Source organism: Kwoniella dejecticola, chromosome 6 (genome assembly GCF_000512565.2).
Source record: "Kwoniella dejecticola CBS 10117 chromosome 6, complete sequence".
NCBI classification, from domain to species: Eukaryota; Fungi; Basidiomycota; class Tremellomycetes; order Tremellales; family Cryptococcaceae; genus Kwoniella; species Kwoniella dejecticola.
The window spans coordinates 190479-218315 of record NC_089306.1 but is presented as its reverse complement, the minus strand read 5'-3'; the positions used below and the strand labels follow the sequence as shown (position 1 = coordinate 218315).

At 48.6% G+C, this 27837-nt stretch overlaps 6 protein-coding genes across 6 annotated transcripts; 4 read left to right on the top strand and 2 right to left on the bottom strand.

The window, feature by feature from the left end:
* Positions 1–370: 370 nt before the first annotated feature.
* I303_104966 (uncharacterized protein) lies at positions 371–5125 on the top strand (the record flags this gene model as incomplete). Its single annotated transcript, XM_018408881.1, has 15 exons — positions 371–430; positions 495–562; positions 622–796; positions 869–943; positions 1002–1155; positions 1216–1581; positions 1636–1727; positions 1780–2342; positions 2393–3181; positions 3237–3426; positions 3482–3845; positions 3902–4244; positions 4299–4423; positions 4479–4839; positions 4936–5125. The coding sequence occupies 15 exons, from the start codon at positions 371–373 to the stop codon at positions 5123–5125; spliced, it is 3915 nt and encodes a 1304-aa protein (XP_018262572.1).
* Positions 5126–5740: 615 nt separating this feature from the next.
* Positions 5741–7969, bottom strand: I303_104965 (uncharacterized protein; the record flags this gene model as incomplete). Its single annotated transcript, XM_018408882.2, has 11 exons — positions 5741–5767; positions 5839–6357; positions 6418–6517; positions 6574–6644; positions 6705–6773; positions 6827–6968; positions 7030–7256; positions 7317–7384; positions 7444–7588; positions 7671–7775; positions 7835–7969. 11 exons carry the CDS (start codon positions 7967–7969, stop codon positions 5741–5743), a joined length of 1608 nt encoding a protein of 535 aa, XP_018262573.2.
* Positions 7970–8743: 774 nt separating this feature from the next.
* On the top strand, positions 8744–10472 carry I303_104964 (uncharacterized protein; the record flags this gene model as incomplete). Its single annotated transcript, XM_018408883.1, has 7 exons — positions 8744–8902; positions 8961–9071; positions 9128–9283; positions 9334–9603; positions 9668–9751; positions 9827–10219; positions 10290–10472. 7 exons carry the CDS (start codon positions 8744–8746, stop codon positions 10470–10472), a joined length of 1356 nt encoding a protein of 451 aa, XP_018262574.1.
* Positions 10473–11030: 558 nt separating this feature from the next.
* Positions 11031–13943, top strand: I303_104963 (uncharacterized protein; the record flags this gene model as incomplete). Its single annotated transcript, XM_018408884.1, has 12 exons — positions 11031–11146; positions 11239–11328; positions 11402–11792; positions 11854–12353; positions 12418–12529; positions 12585–12602; positions 12661–12750; positions 12811–13043; positions 13101–13347; positions 13414–13459; positions 13533–13633; positions 13713–13943. The coding sequence occupies 12 exons, from the start codon at positions 11031–11033 to the stop codon at positions 13941–13943; spliced, it is 2175 nt and encodes a 724-aa protein (XP_018262575.1).
* A 231-nt stretch (positions 13944–14174) lies between these two features.
* On the top strand, positions 14175–15749 carry I303_104962 (uncharacterized protein; the record flags this gene model as incomplete). The annotated part of the gene is made up of 9 exons (XM_018408885.1): positions 14175–14210; positions 14296–14337; positions 14417–14449; positions 14516–14669; positions 14769–14782; positions 14887–15054; positions 15161–15237; positions 15335–15547; positions 15695–15749. The coding sequence occupies 9 exons, from the start codon at positions 14175–14177 to the stop codon at positions 15747–15749; spliced, it is 792 nt and encodes a 263-aa protein (XP_018262576.1).
* Positions 15750–16130: 381 nt separating this feature from the next.
* I303_104961 (uncharacterized protein) lies at positions 16131–26424 on the bottom strand (the record flags this gene model as incomplete). Its single annotated transcript, XM_065969072.1, has 12 exons — positions 16131–16205; positions 16288–16992; positions 17093–17644; positions 17709–18627; positions 18717–19112; positions 19171–19415; positions 19513–20226; positions 20284–20580; positions 20646–20991; positions 21055–21202; positions 21338–25910; positions 25969–26424. The coding sequence occupies 12 exons, from the start codon at positions 26422–26424 to the stop codon at positions 16131–16133; spliced, it is 9426 nt and encodes a 3141-aa protein (XP_065825144.1).
* Between the last annotated feature and the right edge of the window lie 1413 nt (positions 26425–27837).

Sequence of the window (27837 nt, the reverse complement as noted above, 5' to 3'; positions counted from 1 at the left end):
GATCGTTGCCTCTTCATCCAGTTCAGCCAACCTCTCGGCGCTTGCAACCTTCTGTCACTTCCTATCTTCACCATCGCAAGTAAGCAGAGTTATCCAAGTCCGAATGCAGCAAAGATGCGGACGCGATACATCGGTATGGCACGGTCCGATACCAGGCAAACAGAATTATCCTTTCCCGCATTGGCGTTGCCTTCGGTCTTGCCATTCCTACTTTGTTATTGTTCACGGAAACCTTTTTCCGAACTCGTCTTCTCCACATTCTATCATAAATGACCTACTGTATACCCGACTTGTCATGACTTCAACTTCGTAATCTCTTCGTTTCCAAACCAATTTCGGCCCAAGTATACCTTCGTAAGAGTGTAACAAGATGCCTGCGCCAGTCAGTGACAAAGTCAAGATCTGTATAGATCGAGGAGGTACTTTCTGCGTGAGTCCCACCCATGACACCCTGCTAAACCCGGATGATAAGGCTGATTGACGGGCTGTTATAGGATGTGATTGCTATGAGTGAGAGTAAAGGGGACCACTTGGTCAAGCTGTTGAGTGTGGACCCGGATAAGTGAATTACTCTCACCCCTCCTTTGGGTATGTGTGAAGGTGACTAACCCCTCCTTTCAGCTACCCTGATGCGCCCGCGGAAGGTGTCCGAAGAGTGTTGGAATGGTTTACTGGGGAAAAGATCCCGCGTAATCAGCCTATAGATACGGAGAAGATCGAGTTCCTCAGAATGGGTACTACTGTAGCTACCAATGCGTTATTAGAGAGAAAAGGTGAAAGATGCGCCTTGTTGATTGTGAGTCACCCTTTGACATCTACCGCATTTCAGTGGAATAAAGCTGAACTCGGGATCTTGGGGGAATCGCAGAACAAAGGTCATGCCGATGCTCTGGAGATCGCTTTCCAAACTAGACCCTTCCTCTTCCAGCTGGCCGTCAAGAAGGTAAGCATGCCTGAATCCAAGGGAGGAAGAAACAACGGGACTGATTTGATGACTCTAGCCCGACGTGCTATACTCGAAGGTCGTGGAGATCGACGAGCGAATAATACCGGAATGGTACGAGTTCGTCGAGGAAGGAAAGACAGTCAGTGAGGACGGCGAGAGATTGATCAAGACGAGTAGTGGAGTCACTATCCGAGAGCTCAAGCCTTTGGGTAAGCATCCTTCTTCGTTCATTCCGCGAATCTGATATACCGAGGCTGACTTGCTTATAGATGTCGAGGAGGTGACCACCTCCCTCAAAGGCTTGTACGAAGAAGGCTACCGATCAATCGCTATCGTGCTCGCCCACTCCTACCTCTGGCCGGAGGACGAACAACGGATCGCCAAGATCGCCGAAGAGATGGGTTTCGACAATGTCAGTGTATCCTCGGAGATCGAAGCCAAAATCGGATTCATCGCGCGAGGGCAATCAGCCACCGCCGACGCGTACCTGACCCCAGAGGTCAAGCGATACTTGAACGGTTTTGCTAAAGGGTTCAAGGGACGACTCGAAGATTCCAAGTGCAGAGTATCGTTCATGCAATCTGATGGTGCTTTGGCGGATTTCAAGAAATTCTCGGGCTTGAGAGCTATCCTCTGTGAGTGCGCTACAAGCACGCTGGAATGGATCAATGCTGACTCGTCGACCACAGCTGGTCCCGCCGGTGGTGTGGTCGGTTTCGCCAAGACATCATATGACCCATTGGACGGATCGCCTGTTGTCGGCTTCGATATGGGTGGTACTGTGAGTGTTCTGACACCGGGATGAAGGTGTCATCCGCTGACAATAACACTAGTCCACCGATGTCTCCCGATTCAGCGGAACATACGAACACGTCTTTGAGACCAACACAGCTGGTATCCAGATCCAAGTTCCGCAATTGGACATCAACACCGTTGCCGCTGGTGGTGGTTCCATCCTCACGTACTCCAACCAAATCTTCAACGTCGGTCCTGCTTCGGCCGGTGCTCACCCTGGTCCAGCATGTTACCGAAAAGGTGGTCCCCTCACTGTCACCGATGCGAACTTGTTCTTGGGTAGACTCCATATCGACTCTTTCCCCAAAATCTTTGGCCCCACCGAAGACATGCCGCTTGATTACGAAGTAGTCCGAGAGAAATTCCAAGCTCTCACTGACCAGATCAACCAAGAGAACGGATCCAACCTTACCGCGGCCGAGGTTGCTTCTGGTTTCTTGAACGTCGCCAATTCCGCGATGGCTCGACCGATCCGAGCTTTGACCGAACAAAGAGGATTCCGAACCAGCTCGCACAACTTGAGCTGTTTCGGAGGTGCTGGTGGTCAACATGCTACCGCTCTTGCTGCTTTGTTGGGCATGCACTATGTTATCGTGCACAAGTAAGCCATATCCCCTTGGATGTCTAGCCAAGCTGACATGCTTTCGATAGATACTCATCAATCCTTTCTGCCTATGGTATGGCTTTAGCCGATGTGGCCGTTGACGTATCCGAGCCATACGTCCAAGAGTTCTCTAAAGAATACCTCCCCGCAATTGATGGACGATTCGAAGGACTCAAGTCTCGAGCAACCCAAAAGCTCGTCGACCAAGGCGAATCTGCCGACTCCGTCGTATATGATTTTTACCTGAACATGCAGTACCAGGGATCCGACACCACCCTCATGATCGCCAGACCTCAAGATGGTGACTTCGCTCGAGCGTTCGTTGAGGAGCACAAGAGAGAGTTCGCTTTCGTCCTCGACGCTCCTATCATGGTTGCCGCAGTCCGAGTGAGAGCTACCGCCAAAGCTCCTTCCAACAGCCTTAGCGAAACCTCTCCATATGTCGAGGAATTGAGACAGCTCGAATCTAGCGAATTGGTCCTTCCCGAACCTCAGCCATTCGCTACCAACTCAGTCTACTTCGAGGAATTGGGTAAATTCACCGATATCCCCTTGTTCAAATTGCAAGATCTCCGACCTGGTATGAAGGTTGCTGGACCAGCGATCATCTTGGATAACACTCAGACTATCGTCCTTCACCCTCAAAACTCCGCTCGAATACTCAACTCCCACGTCTTCATCGATGTAGGATTGGGACCTAAGAAGGAGATCGACTTGACTTCCGTTGACCCGATTCAATTGTCCATCTTCAACCATCGATTCGCAAGTGTCGCCGAAATGATGTGCAGGGCTTTGCAAAAGACTGCTGTCTCGGTCTCCATCAAGGAGCGACTCGAGTAAGTCAGCTGCGTTATCGATGTAGTGATCGAGATCTTGCTAACATCCCTGCAGTTTCTCTTGCGCTCTCTTCGATCCTAATGGAGAGCTTGTAGCCAACGCCCCCAACGTACCAGCCCACTTGGGATCGATGCAATATGCCGTCATCTACCAAGCTAACAGAAGAAAGGGTGAGCTTCGACCTGGAGATTTCCTCTTGTCCAACGAGCACACTGCTGGAGGTGGGCACCGACCGGACATCACCGTAAGTGGCAAAAAGACGTCTCAACACAGTAGACAGAGCTAAATCATGAGTTCAGGTTATCCAACCTGTCTTCGACGAGGCTGGCAAAGAGATCGTCTTCTGGGTCGCTGCCAGAGGACACCATACCGATATCGGAGGTCTCGAAGGAAACTCGCACCACCCCAACCAGATCGACAGTAGGGAGGAGGGTGTCCGATTCGAGTCTACCTTCATCGTACGAGACGGCGTATTCAACGAGAAAGAGATCGTCGATGCTTTTATGGCTGCTGGTGATTTCCCCAACTGCAAGCCTACTAAGCGAATCGACCACAACTTGTCGGATCTTAAAGCCCAAGTGTCCGCTTGTGCTGTCGGTACCGCTCAATTGCATGCGCTTTTCGAGGAATACGGTAAAGACGTGGTACACTTCTACATGAGAGGTGAGCATCGTTTGCCTAAGTACTTCGAGTCACACAGCTGATAGAGATCTTCAAAGCCATCCGGAAGAACGCCGAAGCGTGCACCCGAGATGCCTTGAAACCATATGCTGGAAAGACTTACACGGCCACCGATTACTTCGATGACGGTACCGTTGTCCAAGTCAAGATCGACGTGAAAGAAGATGGTTCGGCCACTTTCGACTTCACCGGTACTGGTCCCGAAGTATTGGCCAATTTCAACGCTCCCCCAGCTATCACTCGATCCGGTATCCTGTACTGTCTCCGAACAATGTCTGGTACCGACATCCCCATGAATGCTGGTGTGCTTGCTCCGTTGAACATCATCATCCCGGAAGGATCAGTCTTGAGTGCTTCTGAAGATGCCGCTGTATCCCAAGGGTAAGTAGACCCCTTACTTGTCCGATAGAAACATATGTTGACCCGTATATATAGGAACGGTGAAGTCGCTCAGCGAGTCGCCGACATCGTCTTCACTGCATTCAACGTCATGTCTGGTTCTCACGGATCCATGAACGGTACTCATCTCATGTACAAAAAGTACACCTGGGCCGAGACCAGTGAGTAGAACTCTTAACGCAATCAAGCAAATCAGTGCTTACGGTCCGCGTTCAGCTTGTGGTGGAGCCTCAGCCGGTCCAACATGGGACGGTCAATCAGCCGTACACACAAATATGACAAACACCAAGATCGGTGATCTCGAATTGCTCGAAAGCCGATTCCCAGGTATATTACGTGAATTCAGTATCCGACGAGGTACAGGTGGTGCTGGTCAACATAGAGGAGGAGACGGTATCGTCCGAATCTACGAAGCTCGAGTTGACATGGACGCTTCGCATGACGGTCAACGACGGGTGATCGCTCCTCACGGTTCGGAAGGCGGTGAAGAGGGTATAAGGGGTGCTTCGTACCTCAAGAAGAGGAAACAGAATGGCGGATTCAGAATCGTCAAGCTAAAACCTGCTGCTCAGATCTCGTAAGTTCAAACGCCAAGCTTGCCGGTCTGCCGACTCCTCTTTTCTACGCTTGACCGAAGCCGATGTTGACGATTTTTGTTGTTATTTTCGTTCAGGATGTTGGCTGGAGAACAGCTTATCGTGCACACTGCCGGTGCGGGTGGATGGGGTGTACCTGCCGGTAAAACCCAGACGCAACAGGCTGGATCGTACATCGTTTCCAAGCCCGGTAGTCAGCCACCACCCTTCACCAGGGCCAATGGTAGTGTTTCTCAATGGAGTCAAACTCAAGCCGAGTGTGATTAGACCACTGTAGATTGATTCTGATTGTTACCGTGTATATGTAATTTGCTTTCTGGGTTCTCGATATGTCTCTCTGGATGCATTGGCTTTCTTCCATAAAAATTTGACTGCAGACGACTTGTGAGCTGGAAAGATCACAATACCAAGTACAGTAAATGCACCGTGCAATCCACCTCTACGATCTCAAAGAAGTCCAGGCGGCTTGAGCAATTGACCTGAGGCTTTACTGCTTCAATGTATATTGTCCGGCGAACAAACAAACTTCCGCTTTATTGTGGAATGTAAAATTAGAAGCGAGTCTGCCCCTGAGAGTAGGGAGGGAGTTCAAATTGGTTATTGTACAGCGCCTTTTAAGTGATTGGGCGAAGGTTGCATGACGACGGTATCTGCATAAATTGACCAAATTACAAGAGTGTATATGTGTATCCGATATTCCGAGCCTCCTCTACAATTGTAAAAATCTCTCGATAGCTAACCAAATTACAAATCAGATATGACAGATAAGGCAGGAGTAGTAGTGGAATATGACACAGTTGCGCTGTGGTTATCTCCCAAATGTATCTTACGCTGTTGAAAGACGCATAAAGTATGAACGGGGATCACTTCTGTTCCCGAGAATTAGTAGGTGTATCTGAATTTAGGGTTCTATAGACGTCAAATGAATAAGATGATTAGCCTTGGTTCATCAAATATTTAAGCAGAGAAAGTCGACTGACCTCTTTGTCAGTGAGATCCTTCCATTCCTCTCCGACATCTTGCTCTTGGCCTTCGGTAGCAGCTCGCCACTCTTGTTCTTGGACGACCTTCTTCTTGTTATCTCTCCAGCAGAGGACACCGTACAGAGTCATCAGACCGAGACAGGCGCAGTAGCCGACCATCATGACGGTATAAGCGGTTGGGTAAGTAGGATCTTCGTTGGCTCGGAAAGATTGAGGTCCGACCAAGTTTCCAACAGCGTAACCGAGGTAAGAGATACCGAATACAGCTACCTTCTTGGTAGTTCCTCCGACGTTGGCGTACATAATCAATTGACCGAAGACCATGTATGGGGCCCAGTACATGTAGACGATGTACAGACCGGCGAGAGAACCACCGATGTTGGAGTGAGGAACAACCTTGAGGACGATCGTGCCGACAAGACAGGCAAGTACAGAACCCATAGCGCAAAGAAGCGGTTGGCGAGTGTATTTAGCAATGGCCACCCAGATCATGGCGGCGACCCAACCGATAACTCCCTGACCGAGAGGTCAGCTGCGACTCGATGGGCATGTTGGCCGCGCATACTGTGCACTCACGGTAGGCATGTTCATGAGGGTCAATTGCTTGACGTTGAAGTGAAGACCGGCAACCACGATAGAGTAGAATCCACCAAGACCACCGTTGGGAATGTTCAGGCTGCATGTCGTCGTGCGTTAGCCATATTTCTGTACGGGCGGGCAGACAGTACTTACGTGATGGAAATGAGGAAGTAAAGCCATGTTCGGATATCGAGTAAAGCTTCCTTGACTTGATGCATTTTAGTCTGCGAGAGAGATCAGCGTGTGACTACTGTTCAACACTAAAGAGGAGAAGAGCGGCTTACGTGGGTGTTGACCATACCAGTCTGGTTGCCAGCAAGCCGAGCGACAGCAATGTACTTTTGTCGATCAGTCTAAAGGCAGAAGGTTAGCGGTACAGCTGATGACTCAGGAGACAAGAACTTACCAACCACCAAGCCTTGGTTGGGTTAGCTGGGAAGAAGATCCAATCGAGGACACCGAAAGTGACCGAGATACATCCCACGATCAGGTAGAGCAATTGCCATCGCGACAAGAGCTTAGTTGGGGTGTAAAATTGCACGGCGTATCTGTCGACGAAGCCAGATTAGGTCACTTCTTAACGAGATTCTTGAGATTGTTTTGACTCACGACAAAAGACCGTTGACGACGGATGAGAAGGTGTTGAAGACCAAAACAGTTCGGAATGATTGTTCTGGTTTTCTCCACCACATACCGATCACAAGACCAGCACCGGAGGTATTCATACCTTCGAACATACCCAAGATGAATCGCACAGCTTGAAGTTGACCAGCATTCTTACACCCGATAGTGGCGAAAGTCATGATACCGAAGAAGAATACGTTGACAGCGAAGATCTGTACAATGAACATGGATAAGCGGCAAGACTGAAGTAAGGGGATCCTTTCGTGACTCACTTTACCAGTGGGAAATTTTTGCAAAAGCCATGATTGAGGGAATACAGTCAACATAGCACCGTAGAAGACTAAGCACGCTTGTGTTAGCAGAGCCTAAAGGTGTCATAGAAGGCAACATGATGCGCACTGATGGAACTGCTCCAGGAGTATTGTTGTCCGACCAAGTGAAGATCGGTTCTCAGACCGAAGGTCGCCGAGGTACCAAGAATGACCTTGTCGACTCCTCCGAGTAACAGGGAGATAGTTACCAGAGGCAATACGATGAAATCGAGCTGGAAAGGCACGTCAAAGCGTCAGGACTTCATCTCGCCACGAAGTGCATGCGCACGATGCACATTGAGAAGTCAGCCTTACTTTACGTAAGATGGCCTTCTCTTCTTCCTCGGTCCATGGAGCCATGAGTTCGTGTGCATCGGGTCGTCTCGCCATCTCGGCGAAGAATTCAGCACCAACATCGTACTAAACGACTTGTAAGTACTTTTTGTCCCTATACCTCTTCATTTCGAGTGATGACCCACATTTCGATCTTTGATCTCGTCCAGGTGTTTGGTGTTGATCACCGGTTCGTCCGGGTTATGGTGCGCTACGACATTGTGGTCGAGCATATCACCTTTCTCCCGGTCAGCCTCTATTTCGTGGATCGAATTACCCATCTTGTGTCCTGTCTTGCCTTGTTGTATGAGTCGTCGAGTCGTACTAAGTGGTGAAAGCAGGGGGACTTGGGGGGAAGTTGAACGATAAGCTGATCCGGGGCCGACAGTTTTAAATTGTTTCGCTCCAGGTTTAAGAGGTGAACTTGACGGAATACACTTCCCGAGTGGAATAACCATACCTCAATTGGGAAATTCGCCCGGCTCTAAAACCGAGACGTCTTTACGGCAAGAGAAAGAGAAAGAGAAAAGGAACAACAGATAGCGAGTTCATTTATGGTTGGGCGGCTTGGGCGTTACCCCGCGTCCAGCTATCGTCACATGAGTTTGAAAAGGTTTGTTTGATCCTTGTCCTTCTGATTTGTTACCCTAACCATCGAATCAAAAGTTAATTTCCCTGAGAATCGCTCTTCCGAAGCGCTCAGACCCGATTTCTCGGTACCTACCTGGTCGTGTCGTATGACTCCTCTTTTACTTCCAGAAGCATAATTCTTTGCACACCTCATCCAAGTAGACCGTGGAATAGCAGAATAACAGCTCACGAATATCGTTTCCCGTTTTATGGGAATGAGTATCCGTTGAACCCCCGAGAACTCGCGGTCTTTGCCGGGCGAGGTGTTATTACACAATTACTGCTATCGGGGACGTGTTCTTCAGAGTGGGCGACAGAGATAGACAGACGACCTTATCTACCTCTACTTTGGCGGATTGAAGCAAAGTCCTCGTAGACGGACTTCATCAGCAGGTAGCTTATCGCATATTCTTTCACAAATCGTGATGATAACGAAGGAGTCGAAGATACTGGTAGTTGGAGGAGCAGGGACAATGGGGTCGTCGACCGCCTTGCATCTTGCAAGAAGGGGTTATACGGACATACGGATTCTAGATATGTTCCAGCCGCCCTCAGCCAACTCTGCGGGCAATGACATGAATAAAGTGAGCGATAAGCAATTGGGTCGCATGTAGCATGATCTAATCGGTCATGATTTCGCAGTTGATAAGTACCCAATACATCGATGGTATATGGGGAAGATTGGCTCTGGAGACTTGGGATGCATGGAACAATGACCATTTGTTCACACCATTTCTGCATGCCGTAGGCAGGGTGAGTTTACAAGCAGGACCGGTATTGCGGGGATCGGCTAAGGAAACAGTGTGCAGTTAGATCTGGCTCAGAACGATGAAAGTCGTATAGCGAGTCTTAAAAGGCAATATGACCTCAACGTGAAAGCGGGCAAGTCGGATAATGTTGAATGGCTGCGCAACAAAGACGACATACTGCGCAAAGGGGTTTATCTGAAGGAGGGAGATATCGAAGTGAGTCCGTCATCATCAGAGAGCGGACTCCGCTGAATAATGATGCTTAGGGGTGGCAAGGAATGTATATACGGGATGCGGGCTGGGTGGCAGCACGGGATGCGCTCACAGCAGTAGGAGCTGAGCTACGAAGGCTAGGCGTCAAAAGTGTGTTCGGCTCGTCTGGGACTTTCAAGTCATTGTTACTGGCCGCGGATGGCAAGACTGTGCGCGGGGTGAAAGCTGTAGATGGCAGGGAATGGCCGGCAGATTTGGTGATCATGGCCACGGGTGCTTGGTCGCCCACCTTGATCGATCTCGAGGATCAGTGCGTCTCCAAGGTATGTCACATACCCACACAAGATATGATTGTTCGACCGATCTGATACGCTTGATCTTGCTCAGTGCTGGCAGTTCGGTCACATCCGTCTGAGTGCTCAAGAAGGAGCACAGCTGAAAGATACCCCAACGCTGTATAATAGCGAGCTGGTAAGTCCAATCAACGGAGTATAGCCTCATCCATCGTTTTGAGTGGTATAATCTGACTCAACAGGGATGCTCTAGGGCTTCTTCATGGAACCCTCACCTGAGGGCGTTATGAAATTCGTCAACGAGTTCGAGGGATACACCAGGATGGCTACTTGTCGGCCTTTTGGCTCTGAAAAAGATATAACGATGTCTGTGCCTCGATCCCACGCACTCAATCCGGCAGACACGATCCCCGAAGAAGGGGAGCGAGCTATCCGAGATGTTATCAAGACTTGTTTCCCCCAATTCGCCGATAAGCCTCTGTTTGATAAAGCGATCTGCTGGTGCACCGACTCATACGATGGCAATTGGTTATTGTGCGATGATCCAAGGTATAAAGGCTTGGTACTTGCCACCGGCGATTGTGGTCATACATTCAAGATGTTACCGATAGTAGGCAAATACGTTGCGGACTTGATAGAAGGAAAGGTGAGTCAGGACATTTCCCCACGAAGCTGGTCACATCGCACCGGCTGATCTATCTACTTTAAACCAAAAGCTGTGTGAGGAGGATCGCTTACGCTGGCGATGGAGGCCGGAGAGTAAGAAAGCAGCTGATACAGGTAGAGAAGGCCCACAGCCAGAAGATCTGAACGTTAAGAAAGGCTGGCGTCACGATGATCATGCGCAAGATGGGGCCATATCGGCATTGACAGGCAGGATCAGAGCGGCAAAGCTGTAACATGTATCAGGTATACGATACAAAACTACATACAGCTCACACGCAAGTTCACTGGACCTTGACCATATGTAGAGTTCGATCATTTGGCTTGGCCCGTGGAAAATGTAAAACCTGTCCCTGGCCTTTGGCCCAGAACAATAACCATTTGCCCCGTCTTTTGATTCCGTGCCTTGTGGATCTACACGGATCATCAATTCCTCAACTCCCCTGCTCGCCTGCCTTTTACCAGTTTGATCCACCTCACGGATCTAGATCTATCTTCTCATGATCGCGCAGAATGAATACACAGATCCCATGATACCAATCCTGTTGACATCCTTTTTTGGCAATTCTCTGCTCTCCCAAAAGAAGGGCACTTCTGCTCGCATGCTAATTTGAATTTTATGTTTATTTTCTCGACGGCGCTTTGGTCGCTATTTTGACCCTGAACGCTTATCGCCAATACTGTAACTATATATCACACGGTTCGCATTTCCCGAACTCATCAACCTGTTTCTTTCTCTTCTTTTCCGTTACGTTCCTGGTTTGTTGACATCCATTCGTGTGAGACGGAGTACGATGCCACCCAAGCGCAAAGCAACCGACTCGTCATCCCAAGAAGGGTCCGTACAGCCTGCATCGCAGAGTAAGCGAGCGACACACACGTCTAGAGCATGCGATAATTGTCGTCGGCGGTGCGTTTCCTGCATCCTTCAACCCCATGGGTACCCTCATCAGGGCTATCAAAGCTGACTATTTCACACTCGCATCCACTATTGGTCGACAGAAAGATACGGTGCGATGGTCAGTATCCCCTCTGTGGAGTATGCAAGGAAAGAAATTGTCCGTGCGAGTACAAAGATGAAGATAAGCGAAAGTGAGCAATACCTCAGCACCTATAACTGATCATCATATCATCGAGAGCCGACTGACTCTTTTGTTGTGCATAGGACCCACCAAGAGCATATGGAAGAGCTCAATACGAGGATGGACAGATTCGAGAAGCTCATAGAAGACCTGTTGAAGAATACAGCCGGTCTAAATCAACCAAACCAACAGCAGGCTCAACCCAGTATCAATCAGCCTTACAATGGGGAATCGTCGAACCCTATACAGCCGCAAATGGATACCATGACACAACCTTCTAACGGGGTCGACGCTGGATTCCAACTAGTGGCCGCTGATGCTGGACCAAGCTGGACGATGACGGAGACTCCCGCACAACCAATGCAAGATCTAGGCTCTTCTAGCTTTCGCGAACATTCTGATTCTGGTGTATCGCCCGTCGCCTCAACACGGCTGAGAAATCTAGGCGGGACAAACGGGTACGAGCGATTCCAGGTGAGCTCCAGGCTGAGATCATGCGAAGGGTTTAAGTTGATAAGCTGATGTGATGCTCAAGAGGGTGGAAGAAGCCGCTGGCGCGTTGTTGCAGTACGGTCCAACGTCTCTGTGGACATGTACGAGTCCCCGACAAACGCAGAATGAATCGCCTGCTGCGTTGGAACTGCAAAGTGGGGACTGGATAGACTGGTCACACAACCTTCCATCTTCCATCAATATCAGTAAATCCACCCATGACCAAGCTATGGACTATTTCGGCGCGTTCTACGCTCCCTGGGGAGTGACTATCGATATGCCGGCCTTTCTTGCCGATCTCAATCGCTGTAATCTCGTCAGAGCGGCGACGCAGTCAAGACCCGTACAAACTCGCACAGCAAGCTATTCACCATTATTGCATTGCTGTGCTATATATTTTGGATTACGGATGATTAAGCATGAACATCCGACTCTGATGAAAACGTTCGAAGCTATTTTCATACAGCATTGCATGCCTTTACTGCTGGAGGAATGCGATCATACTGCGCTAAGCTCCCTTCGAGCGTACAATCTATATGCGACGTGAGTGTCTATCGTACCCTCTTATCCTCTCATAAGTCGGGCCCCGGCTGAGCTGTTTGATCAGATGTGTCCACTTTGTAAGGGGGTCTTTGATGGAGCAATCGATAAGTCAGGGCCATCGACAGGTAGCGACTGGATATCTCTATAGCGGGATGGCGATTGCCGGAGTGCATGCTGTGAGTGTGATCCACGAGCGTATGAACCGAAACCAGCGCTGAATTTTGGCTTCAGCTTGGTCTGAATGTCAACGTAAGTTTTCCCGCCTGATCGTCAAGTGGATCAGCCTGACCACGTCATCTTACCATAGTGCGCCGACTATGTCAGCAGAGGCTTGATAAGTGAGAAAGAACGAAACTTGCGTGAATACGCGTTCTGGTCAATATACATATCCGACACTGTGAGTCACCTGCGCAGAGCAAGCTTAGGCGCTCGTCCGGCTGATGCATGAACTACCTAGCTGCGAGCTTTGGCGGCTGGACGTCAACCTATGTTCGAGTCTCCCACTGAAGTTCCACCTCCTACTATTGATCCGACTATGGACGATACTTTGTGGATCGCTCCGTCCCTTTCTTCGTCTGGTGTCACGAATGCCTACAATGTGGGCGGAATAGGGGTCAGATCAATGAGATCCACCACATTTCACTGGATGACGCGGCTGGCCGGGATCTGCAGATCCGTGCTTGAAACCTTGTGAGTTCCCGTCTGTCGTTTTTGGGGCAGTCCTGACATTGGATCACTCGACTTCAGGTACACTCCAACGACAAGAGGAAGACAGGAAGAAAGCCTTGACGCCGTCTCACGGAAGCTAGACGATTGGTATCGACAATTCCCCTTACGTCCCGCCGAAATGACCCCTTTACCGCATATTTTGCTGCTTCACATGTACTATCATCTGACCGTGATTTTCATACATCGACCTTTCTATCGTGGACATCGACATGAGTCTGCGGAGAGATGCAATCAATCAGCCGTCAGCATCCTGGATCTTCTGCACGTGAGTCCAATTAACTCACTCCGTTCAAAAATTAGTGAACATTGCTAATCTCGATCTGCCTTTCAGGTATTTAAACGGACACATCAAACACGCTTCGCTCACCATAACATGAGTAAGTCCACGACAAGCTGACCACGTTGTAGATTCTCAATCGGTACTGACCTCGGGTGTGGTATGACTTGTAGTCAACGTCATTTTCGGAGCAGCAACCATCTTTTTACTTCGCATAGCAGAACCCTCCGCAATGAACGGAAACGAAGAGCACAAACGGAATTTTGACCAATGTGTGGGTATACCTTTTCCAAAGACAAGGCACGCCCCGATCAATTATCAATGTGTATTGACGAGTGTGAGATGCGTTTTAGGTCGACTTCATGGCTCAACTCAGTTTGACCTGGCTGGAAGCGGGTACAACGCGAAATATACTGGTCAACTTGCAGACTGAATATGAATTGCCGAGAGCCAACCCAGTCACCAATGCGGAGATATCTACATCTGCCTGGCCTTGGGTCGATCCGACTAACGATATGCAGGATATCTGGGGTATGATGTTCAATGATAATAATTTCCAATGGCAGGACTTCCAGAGTAGCTAGATTGTTGTATGTCTTCCGCTGTACCATGCAATCGATATCTTATGGTCTGGTCCAGCTCCACCATAGTCCGGTGATTCCGGTAAATACGGAGCCCTGATAGCCGAGCATGCGGTCCATGTCAATGGTCCACGAAATATAAACATTAGCGGCATCGGACAACTTCAGAATCATTCGTGTAGACTTCGTCGTCTTCTGTATGAGATCAAGTCAGCGGCACTGAAGAACGCCAAGATGGATATACAGAGCTTGTTCGACGTCAAGGGCAAAGTGAGCCAAGTCCCCCTTCTCCTTCGCGCGCGACATCGCTCGTTGCGCCAAAAGTGGAATCCGCTGACGTGCTGCCGATGAACAGGTTGTGTTGGTCACAGGCGGTGGAAGAGGTGTAGGAGAGATGGTGCGTATCCTTACGACCTCATTATTGTGTCTTAGTCTCAGTCGATGCACGGGGGCTAAGCGAAGTCACTGCAATGCAGATCGCAGCTGGCTTCGTAGCGAATGGAGCGAAAGTAGGTTGACTCATTTACGCAACCTTGCCGGTGCAGGGACACCTCACTCTGACAGGCTAGCTTTAGGTGTACATATCTTCGCGGGACGCGAAAGCATGCGAAGAGACAGCTAGTCGACTCACCAAAGACGGACCAGGACAGTGCCTGGCCTTACCGGCGGATCTGTCGAAATATGAGGAATGCTTGAGGGTCGTATCAGAATTGGATAAACGGGAGAAAGGTGGGTCATCTTTCGGTGGTGAATCGTACAGGGGAGACCTGATGAACATAGATCGCTGAACTGACCTCTGGGATCTTCCACATGTAATGACCCATATAGTTTTGCATGTACTTGTACGTCCCAATACAATTTATTTCCGCCAGCTCATTCCCTCATTAACCGCTGTCAGACGAACAACCAATAGCTGACGTTGATCTTCTCTTTCTCTTTGGTGTAGGTGAACAACTCCGGAGCAACATGGGGCGAAGAACTAGCAACATACCCCGATTCAGCATTTACGAAATTGATGACTCTCAACGTGCAGCGTGTCTTCACTCTGACGCAGAAGCTCGTACCGCTATTGAGCAAGGCGAAGGAGGAGGGTCAAGTAGGAAGGATAATCAATGTGAGTGAGAGCATGAATTTGAATATCAGTGAGGGAAGATGTTCTCTCCCTGTCTGTCTCAATTTTGATGATCATCACGCTCACTCTCGGCGATGCTATGTTACAGATTGGTTCCATCAACGGCGTCAATCCTCCTGGGTTGGAGACATACGCTTACTCGGCGTCAAAAGCTGCTCTACATCAGTACGTCGTCGTCGTCACCTTGATCCAACTTTCAAAGTCTAAAGTCTACTCAGATCCTTGAGCTGATTATGGTTCCCCTTTATCATTGTCTCCACAGACTATCCAAACACCTCTCGACCCGCCTCGGCCCCGACATAACAGTCAACACCCTCGCCCTCGGTCCTTTCCGATCCAGAATGATGAAATTCACTCTGGACAACTTCGAGAGCGTCCTAGCCGAGAGTCTACCAATGAAGAGGATAGGTGCGCCGCACGATGTAGCGGCCGCTTGTTTGTGGTTATCTTCCAAAGGTGGAGAATGGGTGACTGGGTACGTATCGAAAAGCTCTCCCATGATCCATCAGGAAACGCACCAGTTTCAGTTCCCTGTTGAGCACAACCTGGGAGATTGATGACACCATTCTCAATGTCATATCATATAGTGGAGCTGATGTTGATACATTTGCTTGGATCATAGGACTGTTATTCCGATTGATGGTGGTTCATTAGTAGCTACTCAAGCTAAACTGTAAAATGGAAGATACTGTCATCACCCTTTATATGCCGATGAGTGTAACTCTGCTATATCCTTTGTCTACTATCATGAAGGAAGGAAATTGTAATGGTGCAATCGCTGTCTGTCATACGTATCATGCATGCTTGATATCAAGTATATACAACAAAAAATCTATATCAATTGCGGAACAAAGTCAAAATGCCGAAATGTTTGTCGAAATCGCTAGGTGATGTCCAATCTAAGATAAAGATGGACCCGGTTGGGTCATGCGACGAAGACCAGACCATGGAAGAAAGTAAAAATGCTACAAAGTGTTTCAAGAAGCGGAATGCTCATTGTCGAAATAACCTGTCTACCGAATTCAGATCGTCCTTGGCTTGATGGCTAGATGATGTGATCATGTATTCAGCGAAGAGGTGGATTGTTGGATCATCCGTTCGATCGACCCTCCTCTAGATTTAGATCTTGACAACTGCGAAATTATCGCAATAGTTAGCATAAAGACCCTCCAGATATTATGCTGTGATGGACGGAGTATGTTAGGCATCACTCACCTCATCTGCCGAATGGTTATTCTGATTCCTGGTATTATGTCCCATGCTGAATTTGCCCAATAATCCCTTCAAACCCTTCTCCTTATGTCTGCCGGTAGATCCAGTTCCAGACGCATCGTCTTCATCTGTACTTTCATCCGACTTCACGCCAGGTGAAGTCGACTTGATCGATCTTACAGATCTGTTTCCATTTCCGTTTCTGTAGCCATGACCATTTGAAGGGGAAGAGAGGTTCGAATCTAGTGTATCTCGTTTTATTATCAATGGACTAGAGTGCGGGTTCGAGTGAGAGTGCGAGTGCGAAGTCGAAGATGTGATAGGTGAGATGATATTCTCAGATCGTGATGACGATTTAGACCTGTCCAATGCTTCCTCCTTGTCATGCGGCGAAGAAGAAGTCGATGTCGATGTATGGGTTGTGATATGTTTCAAAGGTGAAGGCAGACTACTTCCTACGACTTTTGTCGTACGTTCCGTCAGGGACCGGAGAGTCTTCTTCGATTTGAAGATAGATGTGTTTTTCCATAATTGAGGTAAGATATCGGTCCACTGGGCGAATGCAGCCGATTTTAAATCTCGTTTGACGTGCTCAAAGATTTCTTCGGGGACCCAGTATTTGCCTGTGTAGACTAGATCGGGGGCTTTGAAGTTGAAGTTGACACAGTCAGGTACAGTCAAAGCACCATGTTTCCTCGAGTCGTCACTCTGTATTCGATTAAGATCATCAGCGAGATGACCTTTGCAGTTTGATACTTGTCTACTTATCTAGCGAGAAGATCTCGAACAGGAGGTAGACAATACTCACGGTGTAACTCAAAGTCAGGTTCATACGGTGAAAGCTGATCTTGCCGAAATACCTATTGACCGACGCTCGTTCCCTCATGAGCTTCGCATCATCGTTGTTGTTGAACGAAGATAATTTGTCCATGTCGTTGGTATGCGAATTGATCGACACTTGGGATCTCGATCTGGACAATGGGTACAGCTCGTTTCTTGCACCGGGGTTAGAAGTAGGTACTGCCAAATCATCGGTCGAAGTTGATCCATTTTGAGGAAGCCCGCGAGTCGACGTGGATCGTATCGACATGGTCTCTGCGTTGTCGGCTTTGGCATTCTTAGATGAAGTCCCATTTGCTTGAGCATTCCCATGACCGTTAGTGTTGGACGTAGCTTGCTTTTTGGCTTGTTCACGTCTTCTTCTGATCCGATCTGAGAAGATGTAATCGACAAATTGATGGCCTACTCTCTCTTCTATACCAAATCGCACACTGGCCAATTCGACGTCGACTTCAGGGAATACAGGTATACCTCCTATAGGCGGGTAAGAGCTCCAGTATACTTTGGCGAAGGGGGGTTTCTACGATTGAGGAGCAAACATCAGTTTCATGTTATATACTTCTCGAAGCTAAGATCGCACTTACAGCTTTCTTCTTGGATGACGAATCATCTTGGCTGACAATCATACCATCGTACTTCGCATCAGGTGCGAGACTGTTGACCAAGACGTTTCCAAGCACGAGCGCGCAGTCTGTCGAACCGTTCTTGTTGTTACTGTACGAGCAAAGGGCGTTGCCGATCGAGACTTGGGCCAAAGATGAGATACAATCATCTTTCAACATCTTCCAGGATACTTCTCGCAGTCTGACATCGAGGCGGAGAGCATTCTTGAGGAAGGCCCGCGCGTCGTCTTTGGCTAGAGTATTGGCGATCAGGGCATTGATAGTGTAGAGAGATTCGTATCCTTCAGCCAAGTCCGCTCTAATTTTGAACAACTCGTCTTTACCGGCTTCTTCGAGTCTTTCGAGATTCGTCTCATATCCTCGTTGAAGCTCCATGAGGTGTCGCATAGTCTGTTGAAGGGTATGGATATCGATGAGTAATCTGTTTGCATCTCGATCGGCTGAATCGAACTGTCGACTGAAATCCTTGACCGCTTGAGCTCGATGTTGATGATCCGGGTCAGAGTATATAAGGAGATCCGTGATGACGGTATAAAGCGCATCGTAATGTTTCGACGTGGCGAAAAGCTTGATTTGCGGTGTGATGATCGTCATCAGATCTTGATGTATCCTGAGATGCTCGACCAAGTCCCCATTCGCATTATAAGCTTTAGGCCATTTCAATTGTCTCGGGATTCTGATCCTGTTGAACTGGTCGTAAGATCCAGCGATATCCGTCCGGAGGAGAATTCGATCGTAGTCCGTAGCTTGACTTCTTGCATCTAGGAAGATCTCGAGGGGTACGAAGTCAAGTGCACGCGATGCCGGACCTGATCTCTCCCTATTGAGCGCTTCGGTAGTTGGGTAGAATGCTTGAACGTCTTTGAGCAGTGCGTATGATCTATCATGACAAGATCAGCGATAGCCTTAGCAATCATCCGGCGATGCAGACTGGTTTGGCATTGAGAAGCGCAAGGCGGACGGTCTTACCTGGTAAGGACATCCGACGTTACACTATCAACAGACTCCGGATCCTCCACAGCGAATCTCTTGATAGAAGCTTCCTGCACAGCCAGCAGCACGATTGCGTTTTCGCTAGCATTAGATCGAAGAGCAATTTGAGGTTTGAAAATCGATATCTGCCATTTGGGTTTGAGGACGACATCATCCGGTAATCCCACTTTTGCAGCTTCAATGGGTTCTCGATGGTTGTCCACGTTGAGAATCTTGAATATCGAATCAAGGGGCTTCTCAATTACAGATTGAGCCAATTCGCCAACCATATCTTCAGGTACCGTGTTATCGCCCCGCTCTTCGTGGTCTTCCATAGCTTGTAGATATCTCTGTTTACGCTTGACGAAATTCTCTCGATATTCGCGTAGCGATCTTATAGATAGTCATCAGCATGATCGTCATGCCTGTAGTTTGAGTGAGGAAGGCTTACTTGTGCGAGACATGGTACTCCTCTTTCCGCCTATCGCTGACTGAGTAAGCGTAAGACCAAAGTAACGGACGACTGACGTCGTTGTAGAACAGTCGGGGAGATTGGACCTCGACGGTATCCTGGAATTCCCGTTCGGGTGATGTACGTCTTCCGGACGCATCATATTGATCAGGACTATCACGCTCTACAGTGGCGAGATATCGTTCGAGCAGCTTGATAGCGTTTCGAGTGATCGTCGAGTCGTTCTGTATGAGTTTCATATCAGCATGTTGTGCCAAAGAATTTGTTTGGGACAGACAAGCAAGAGAGGGAAAAATGCATGGTATGACTCAATCAACTCACCTCGAACTCAGCATTATCAGCCGTCGGATAACTCTCCAACCTATTCTGCAGCTCCGAAATCCGTTTCTGAGTTACTCTCTTATCCACTTCGGTTCTTGACTCAGCTTCGTCAAGATAACAATGATGCGTTTTTTCAAATCCAAATTTACTAGTCTCAATCCCCTTTCTCTTCGACGGTGCTTCGTCACCACTGCCTTTGCCATTAGCGTTGCTGTTGGTGTTGTTGTGGGGGTGTAGGTCCGAATTTAGATCTTTCGAATTAGTTCTTCTGCAGAAGTAGACATGCGGACAATCTCCAAAATCGACAATCTCCACTTGAGGATCCTCATCTAACGGTTTCCTATCCGCATCAATGTAATCCGTCAAGTCAAACCACATCTTCGTTTCCTTCGGCAACTCCGTTGAGCGAGGCATCTGCTCGTACTTCTGAGCATCCAACTTGACTCTTTCTGCGAAATGAGCCCTGATTCCAACGATGACCAAATCATCTGCTACTACATCAGCGGCATACAGTGGTTTATGCGGTGTATTTCGGAGAACTTTGAGCTCTTCGTGCCATATCGTCCGTTCTTGTATTCTCGAATGGGCGTCAAAGAGGATCCGGCCAGCTCGGACTTTGATACCAAGCGATTCGGATTTACCTTGAGCCCAGAGCTCTTTCGTGACTTGAGGATAGATATGAGAGACGTAGAGTGGTCGCAGATCAAATCGGTACTAATGACCAGCATCAGCATGGATATATTGCCCATCCAGGACGTTCAAGCTACTCACTTTTATAGTCGCTATAGGTTTACTCTCCTTCTTGGACTTCTTACGAGATCCAATGAACAGACTACCTGGATCGCCACCCTCGGTAGGTCCTTCTCGTGTGGGCAACCAGGTGATATGATGGAAGAGGTCCCACCATCGTAGGAAATGGTGCATCGCCTTGGGGGTACAATGCAAGCTGTTGACTTGGGACGGATCTTCGTTTTGAGGTCGGTCATTGACTGAGGGCTTGGTAGGAGCGATGATGGAGACGGAGAAATGGGTATAATCACTTCGGAATCCTTCGTACGAGTCGACGGGCTGCAAGTATCCTTTCATCAGCGACATGGCCCTGGGACCGATTTTATTAGCCCGGTCCCACTCACCCTGCCAAGCTGCCTCTCCAACCTATGTATCGCTTGAGGCGATTTCAGGATGACTTTCTGATGAGGTAAGAAATCGAAGATCCTGCATTTCCGATGCAGGTGATTATCCGTATCTCCGCATCCTTGTTGACAATCCCATGGTTTACAAGTGCGTTCTCGTCCGAAGCCGAATCCGACTTTAGTCCCGCCAACAAATTTGGCACAGGGCTTCGTGTATCTCCGATTGATCAACGAAGATTCAGATTCATCAGGATCGATGCCATTCGCGCTGGGAGTGTGCGGCGGCGGCGAATCGTCTGAATGAGTCGTGGATCCAGTAGCTGCGCTGTCGTTCAGTGCGGTCAAGCTGTTCCACGGAATTAGTCATCAGCATGATGTATGAGGACGTGAGGGACACAAATGAACGTACTCTGGTATAGCTACTAGGAGAGTATCTGCTACAATCTGCAAGGCCTCCCTATCTTCGTTTGGCTGATTGATCAGGAACTTGGTATTGCCTTTCCAAGCAAGGGCAAATCCAGCTCCAAGGCCAGATATTAAGTACGGATCGAAAGTGCCTGCAGAATACCGAGTTAGCATATGTGATCGACATCAAGAAAGAAGAAGTAAGCGTGGACAGCAAGAAGAGAGGGAGGGGTAAGGGAAGGAGAAATCACCGAGATGGATGAAAGGAAGGAAGGTCTTGGACATACCTTTCAAATGCAGATGCACCGGTCCCTCAAATTCTACTACAGGTTTCAAATGACAGACCAATCTCATCTTATCGAAACTACCTAGTTTCGGGGACGGGTCTCTCGGCGGGTGACTTAGCGTTTCTATCACTTTAACGAAATCCTGAATCGCAAATTGATATGACATTCCCCAAGTAAACTCCGTCGTCCGTTTACTATTCACCTTGAAATGGGGTTCACCATACATTTTCACAGGCATGATCGTCTTGGCTATATCCAAGGTTAATCCTCCATAATTTTCTCCTCCACATCCATCAGGAAGTACTTCTACCGGAACATAAAAGGTCGAATCTTCATCCGCATATTCTTCAGCAATGATCAGATTGCAGCCCATCCGGTACGAAGGCTCGAGTCTATCTTTCTCCGTCGGTGGGATTTTAAGGAGGGGTAATGGATAATCACGTAAAGTGAATTTGGCTTCGCTCATCGTCCAATCGAGTTTCAAGGGTACCATCAAAGCAAATTCAGTCCCCTCTTCGAAGGGCGACGAGACTTTACCCATGTATCGTATGATATCGTCTCTACTCAGCCCCGGATTACTGACTGTGAAATTAACGTTCTCGAAAGTCGCCCGGAATAATGGAGCAGTTTGAGAGGAAGGGACAATGTTGATAGGTAATTTGATGTTCGGTCCACAGCCGTGCATGGGTTTAAGCGTCATTGCTTCTCGTCGACGTTGTTCTCGCTTGGCAGCTTTCATCCGCCGTATCCAATTACTCGCTAGGTACACGTCAAGTCGATATCGAGCATCTTCAACGTCGACCGTAGCTTTCTTGGTCAATTTTGGATCGGTTCGCGCATTCCCATTGGCGTTCCCGTTGAGGCTGTCTTCGGAAGACGAGTTCGAGCTGTTCATCAAGGTTATCTTCTTCGCAAAGGCATCTTCAAGATTATTTCGTTTAGCCTGTTCGAGGAATCCCGCTCGCCAAATCAGATTGAGATTCGTATCAGCAGGGTCATCTTTCGCTTCCAGCGATATGTATCCCACAGACAGACTGATAGTCGGTATACGCTTGGGTTGCTCGGGCGTAGAGACATGTCGAGTCGAGAATCCTCGAGATTTGGAGCGGAAGAAGTTCTTCATGAGAAGCTTGAGCGCTTTGATCGTGACATTGATATCGAGGATCAAGGCGTTCATGAGGTATCGATGGGGTAATCTAACCCTTATAGCCTCAATCTTTGGGTAGACGACCGAAGGTTGACTCGGATCAGACATGGTCGCGGATAATCTCTTGATTCTGCCCAGCTCTTCCCAGTCTCCGACCATCGTGGGACTGGGTACATATATCAAGGCTTGATCCGCAGAAACCGAAATACCCTGAGAGGGTGGTTTAGTGAAGGATATCTGAGAGGAATAGACGTATAGCTGTTCCTTTATGGGGAACGCGAGATGAGCAGTCAGGTTGGGTACGAGTATACCCATACTGATGTTCAAAGGCTTTCGAAGGGATTCGGAGGGGTTTTTAGACCGCTTCCATCCATCGATGAGATTCTTGATGGTCAAGGCTGTATGAAGGATGCAGTAGATATGCGAATGATTGCTGAGTATACCAACATTGTCTAATCTGCTAGTGATCTTGATCTCGGTTGGCGCATCGGCTCGAGTCTGCTGTATCGTCAGGTGAAGTCTGGAATTGCGGATCCGCAAACAAGGACGTTGAGCTTGGTCCGTACCGCTAACCTCGATCGGAGGAACATCGTATCCTAATTTAGGAATGTATTCTTCCAATGGTCGAAGGGTGACATTCTCGTGTGACCCTTCATGGGCATTTCGCATCTCCTCGTCTCGTACAGCTTTTAATCTTGCCCAAATACGTTGTGTACCCCAATGGCATTGATCAGGAACCGCGGGTTGATGAGGCAAAGACTTGAATAACAATTTTTGGGTTGTTCCTCCTCGACTATCGAGCTTTTCACCGTTGTATATAGGTTGAACGACAAAATCTTCTACTACAAGGGAAGTCAAAGCTGCATTGCCTCCATCTGATCGATACCTGCTGGCGAATGCCAAGGCTTGTACCGTGATATCTTCTGGCAATTGTAGTTTCGCACGCATAGGAGCGGTGAGTTGATGTCGCCATGGGAAAGCTTGAGCATAATGCGTGTATAGAGCGTATTCGAACACTGCTGAAGTCTGTATCCAAGTACCACGTATTGGTGGACCATTCCGCGTTTTCAAGTGAGGATTTATGTCCTCATGTCCCAGGAAGAGGTTGATCGTACCAAGGGAGAATCTCGCTGATATGCCAGAGGGTAGTCGGGCGATGATGGGCTTTTGTCGACGTTCCGCAGCTTGAGCAGGCTCAGAAGGCGATCCTTGCCTATGAGCCTTTCCCATGGCAATCAGAGCATCGATAACCTCTGTCCTCCACAGATTGACGTGTATACCTTCATCTATACCCAGATCAAGGCTCGATGATAACGACGACCAGTCGAAAGACGCGGTCTCGTATCGTCCAATCTTGTCCATTAGTGTCTGTTTACCAAACACATCGCCCTGCACTGTTCCGTGCAATCTGCCAATCGTGGCCAAGTCCGAGAAGACATCGTCTGACAATTTGATCTTGATTCGCAGGGGCTCGATATTCATCTGCGCGTCGCCCTTGAGAGAGATGGAATAGTCGTCATAGAGTACAGCTTGTGGTCGATTGGTGGACCGTCTTGTATTCGAAGGGAGTTCCGCAGGAGGCAGGGCAATGTTGAAATCTTTGCATTGCTCCCGATTTTCGCGGATCTTATCTTCGTCTTGAAAAGCTTGTCTGGTGGAAGTCTTGTCTCTCCTTCTACCAATCAAGTCGGAGAAGGCTGTGAAACAGCCGAAATGCATACCATCCGAGTCCACAGTGAGCGCCGTGGTGTTTTCAGAAAGCCGATCAGCCAGGTGGGCGGACATGTGCCCTACGTCGAAGACCATACGCAACCTAGGTGGAAGATTCGGTTGCGATCGATCCTGTACGTGGTGTACCGCTTTTTCAGCCTTCTCTTTGTGCGGATGAGTGGTGCGCCAGGCTGCTCCGAGCTCATGGAGCAGTTGGAGATCGATTGCCGTGTTGACGGATCCCACCTCTCCACGGGCAACTATCAGAGCGAGATTGGGATCAGACGAGAAAAGCAGCTCTTCCCGCCTCCAGCCTGCTGGTCTCCATGATGAGAAGCCGTCTAACGATCCATTCTGAACGATGAACAATTGGCTCTTCTCCTCAGTCTCCTCGTTGGGAGCAAGACAGTCTAAGCTCACGCTCTCCCAGGCAAAGTCGAACCCTACTCCACGGATCTTGGATTCGGGCGCTGAATTTGTACCGAAGGCATTTCGAGCTCTATCATTGTTGGATGCATCTGCCGCCGTGAGCTTGACTTCGAATTGGGTCAAGTCGACAGATACGGTGTATCGATCGTCATCGTTGTCAGGATCGGACGGAGAGATGAGGTAGTGGACCAGAGATAACTGCTGCAAGTTGACATTGACCGACTTGATAGCTCGGAGAATAGTCCGCTTCCAATCGCGAGAACTCCATATTGGCGTTTTCCCTGGTTTCACCACAGGCTTGTCCTGCATACTCCTTTTCGCTTGCACTTTCGCAAGCAGACCTTGAAGCGCTTCCACGTTTCCCTTGATCTCTCCAGCCTCTATTTGTCCATCAAGGGTATCTTCTCCCCATAGCCCTTTCTTCGGTCCAAATCCAAGTCCGAGAGCCGCCTTCGTTCGTCCTTTTACGCCTATAAGCGTCGTGTATGTTTCATCGTGTGAATGAGGTGCTGTCGAGGTATTATGGCGGAGTAGAGCATGTATCGACCGGAATGAAGTCGAATGCAGGGGAGTTTGAGGCTGAATCGGTTCGGTCGAAAGTTTAGGTTGGACGAGCCGCAAATTCATGATTGAAGCTGTACCTGTGACCGAGCCATATAATCGTCCCGTGACCCTATTCCAGACGTATCCTGCTGTAGCAGATGTGCTACTACTTAACACGGAAGCCCTTCGTCTGGCATCTGCTAATCTGGAGGAAGACCGTTCCTGTCGATTCGGTGTGGAAGGTGCTGATGTGAGGGGGTCGGGGATCGCCAACGAGCCGTAAGTAGGAGACATGGGCGGAGAGATGGCAGGTGATAGGTTGGGAGACCAAGGGGGAGAGAATGTGGGTCGGCCTCGTTCGCTGATGGGTGAAAAGCACAGAGGATTTTGACGCATGAATTCCGTGTAAGCTGGTTGAGGTGATGGTGAGGGAGAAGTGGGACATTGTTGATTCGCTAATTCACCTTCGACTACACCTTGGAAATTGATCATTGCCCCGAAACTGAATTCATCGAACACTAATTCGATTTCCTCAAAATCGTCTAGTATGATCCGACAATTCTTCAATTCGATCGAGATCAACCGAGCGAATCCGGGGATATAGTGGATGGCAACTTGAATACCCCATATACAGTTGCGAATGAGGAAGCCATCGATGCGTTTTTGGGAGCTTATGAAAGACGATATCCTGTTCTTCAAGCGGAGTAGTGGAAGTCGGCAAGATGAGGGTAATGAGGTAAATTTCTGTCCATCAGTGCATTAGCATCAAAACTGCTTCAAGACGACTCGAGTCAGAACTCACTTCGGAAGGCTTGTTGATCTCATACACCTTCTCCGTTCCTTTACTAAGCCTGAGAACTACATCTTCCACTCTGTAGATGAAATATCCGACACTTTCATCCTTCCTACCACCCCATCTCCAGGCTCCGTTCTCCGCTCTAGCTGTGATCTTCGAGCTGTGCCATTCGAATCCTCTAAACGCGCCGACTATACTAAGTCGAGCAGCTCGGGCTTGAGGGATGTACCGCCGTATCACCCAGGGTAACAAGAAGTAATATTGGCAGAACAAGAAGGGGAGGATGAGGTAGAAGAACCATTTTGTGCTGAATCGCGTGATCGACCAGATGACTCCGATTGACGTCCTAGCGAAGAAGAGCGGGATTTTGCACACGAAGGAGAGGCCTTGGGTGTAAAGGATAGCGAAGAGGGCGAGGGAGGATATGAGGTATATATGGGTTGGTTGGGTGATTTCGGTCATAATTATTAAATGATGGTTTGCGGGAGCGCTGAGCCCCTCAGGGCGTTAGCGAGACGCTGGTCCCGTTTGTACGATTTATGTGTATGGAGTGGCTGTTACAGGATACCTGTAAGCAGAGTATCAGCGTTTGTTCTAGCGAATAGCTTCAGGAGGTATCGGGCAATAGGGAGGTGGATGGATGGATAGATCAACGGTCAAGAGGTAATGTGAATGATAGTTTCGATGTATGTGAGGAGTGATGTGGACAGCGATGAGAACAGTTGACAGTGAAGAAGAAGTGAAAAAGGAGACCGAAGCAGACACAGGCTATCTTGAGATCACCCACACCGTAGTCCTCATACCTTACGAATCGCCATTTGGGTTATAGACGTGCGTAGATCACTTACGAAGAGTAGTCGATTCCGACAATTAAGGTTCAAGCGAGTCCGATCGTAATTTTAGGGGCCGAGCAAGACTTATCAGGCGTATGTGTCCTTCGTCATATTCGTACGAGTACGTTCGTAACTTGATATTTTGGATAATAAGATATCTTGCGTTCGAAGGGACCGGATGACCGGCCTAAGGTTGTGAGATATCCAAGTGATATGTCGGTAGTGGCTATGTATCGAGCTCTTGAGCATGTATGCCCGATGCGCAGGTCGCGTCCAACGTCGCGAATTTAGTTTCGATCGTTCTGAGGCTAGATAGTATCGAATTGATTCAGTTCATCCTTGCGAGAGTGTACAAAGAGCAATGTTCATGTCTGTGGTCTCTCCGAAATTAACTTGATACACACCGCTCACACATATCGACGTTGAGAGACGTCACCGGATTACGAAGTCAAGTCACGTGCCGCATCTCGATATTATCTAATCCGCGGGTACAAAAGGAGTGACATACTGGAGTACCCCCATTAGACTGATTTGTAATGCAATGTAAAGAGGCCAATAAGGATTCTTTCCTAATCCCTAATCCTACACACTAAAGCGGTTCTCGCCGATGTCGACTCCGTTGAGAAGCGTCAAAAAGTCAAAATCCAACAACCTTCCTTCACCTTGCCTTCCAACTGGAATCCAATCCACTATACGAGTACTTCTCGCATATCTCATTGATACATCATACAGTTCCGATCTAAGAACTATACTCAGTCGCAGTCGACTCTCATTACACCCAAAGTGCCGGTCTAAAGCCCGACCAGTCCACCATACCAGTCAAACATCCCTGTCGATCTCATACCCCGCATCCGTAATCCCAATCAGCCTAACCACGCTCTTCATCGAGATATCAACCTCCAGTAATATCAGTCTAATACCATCACGTACGTCAACCAAATCTTACCTACCGCCGTCTTCTGCATTGATCTCAAGCAGCGCTTAGTGGTACATAACAAGGAAAACCGCAGATCTAACGATTCGTCTTATCTTATAGCAGATC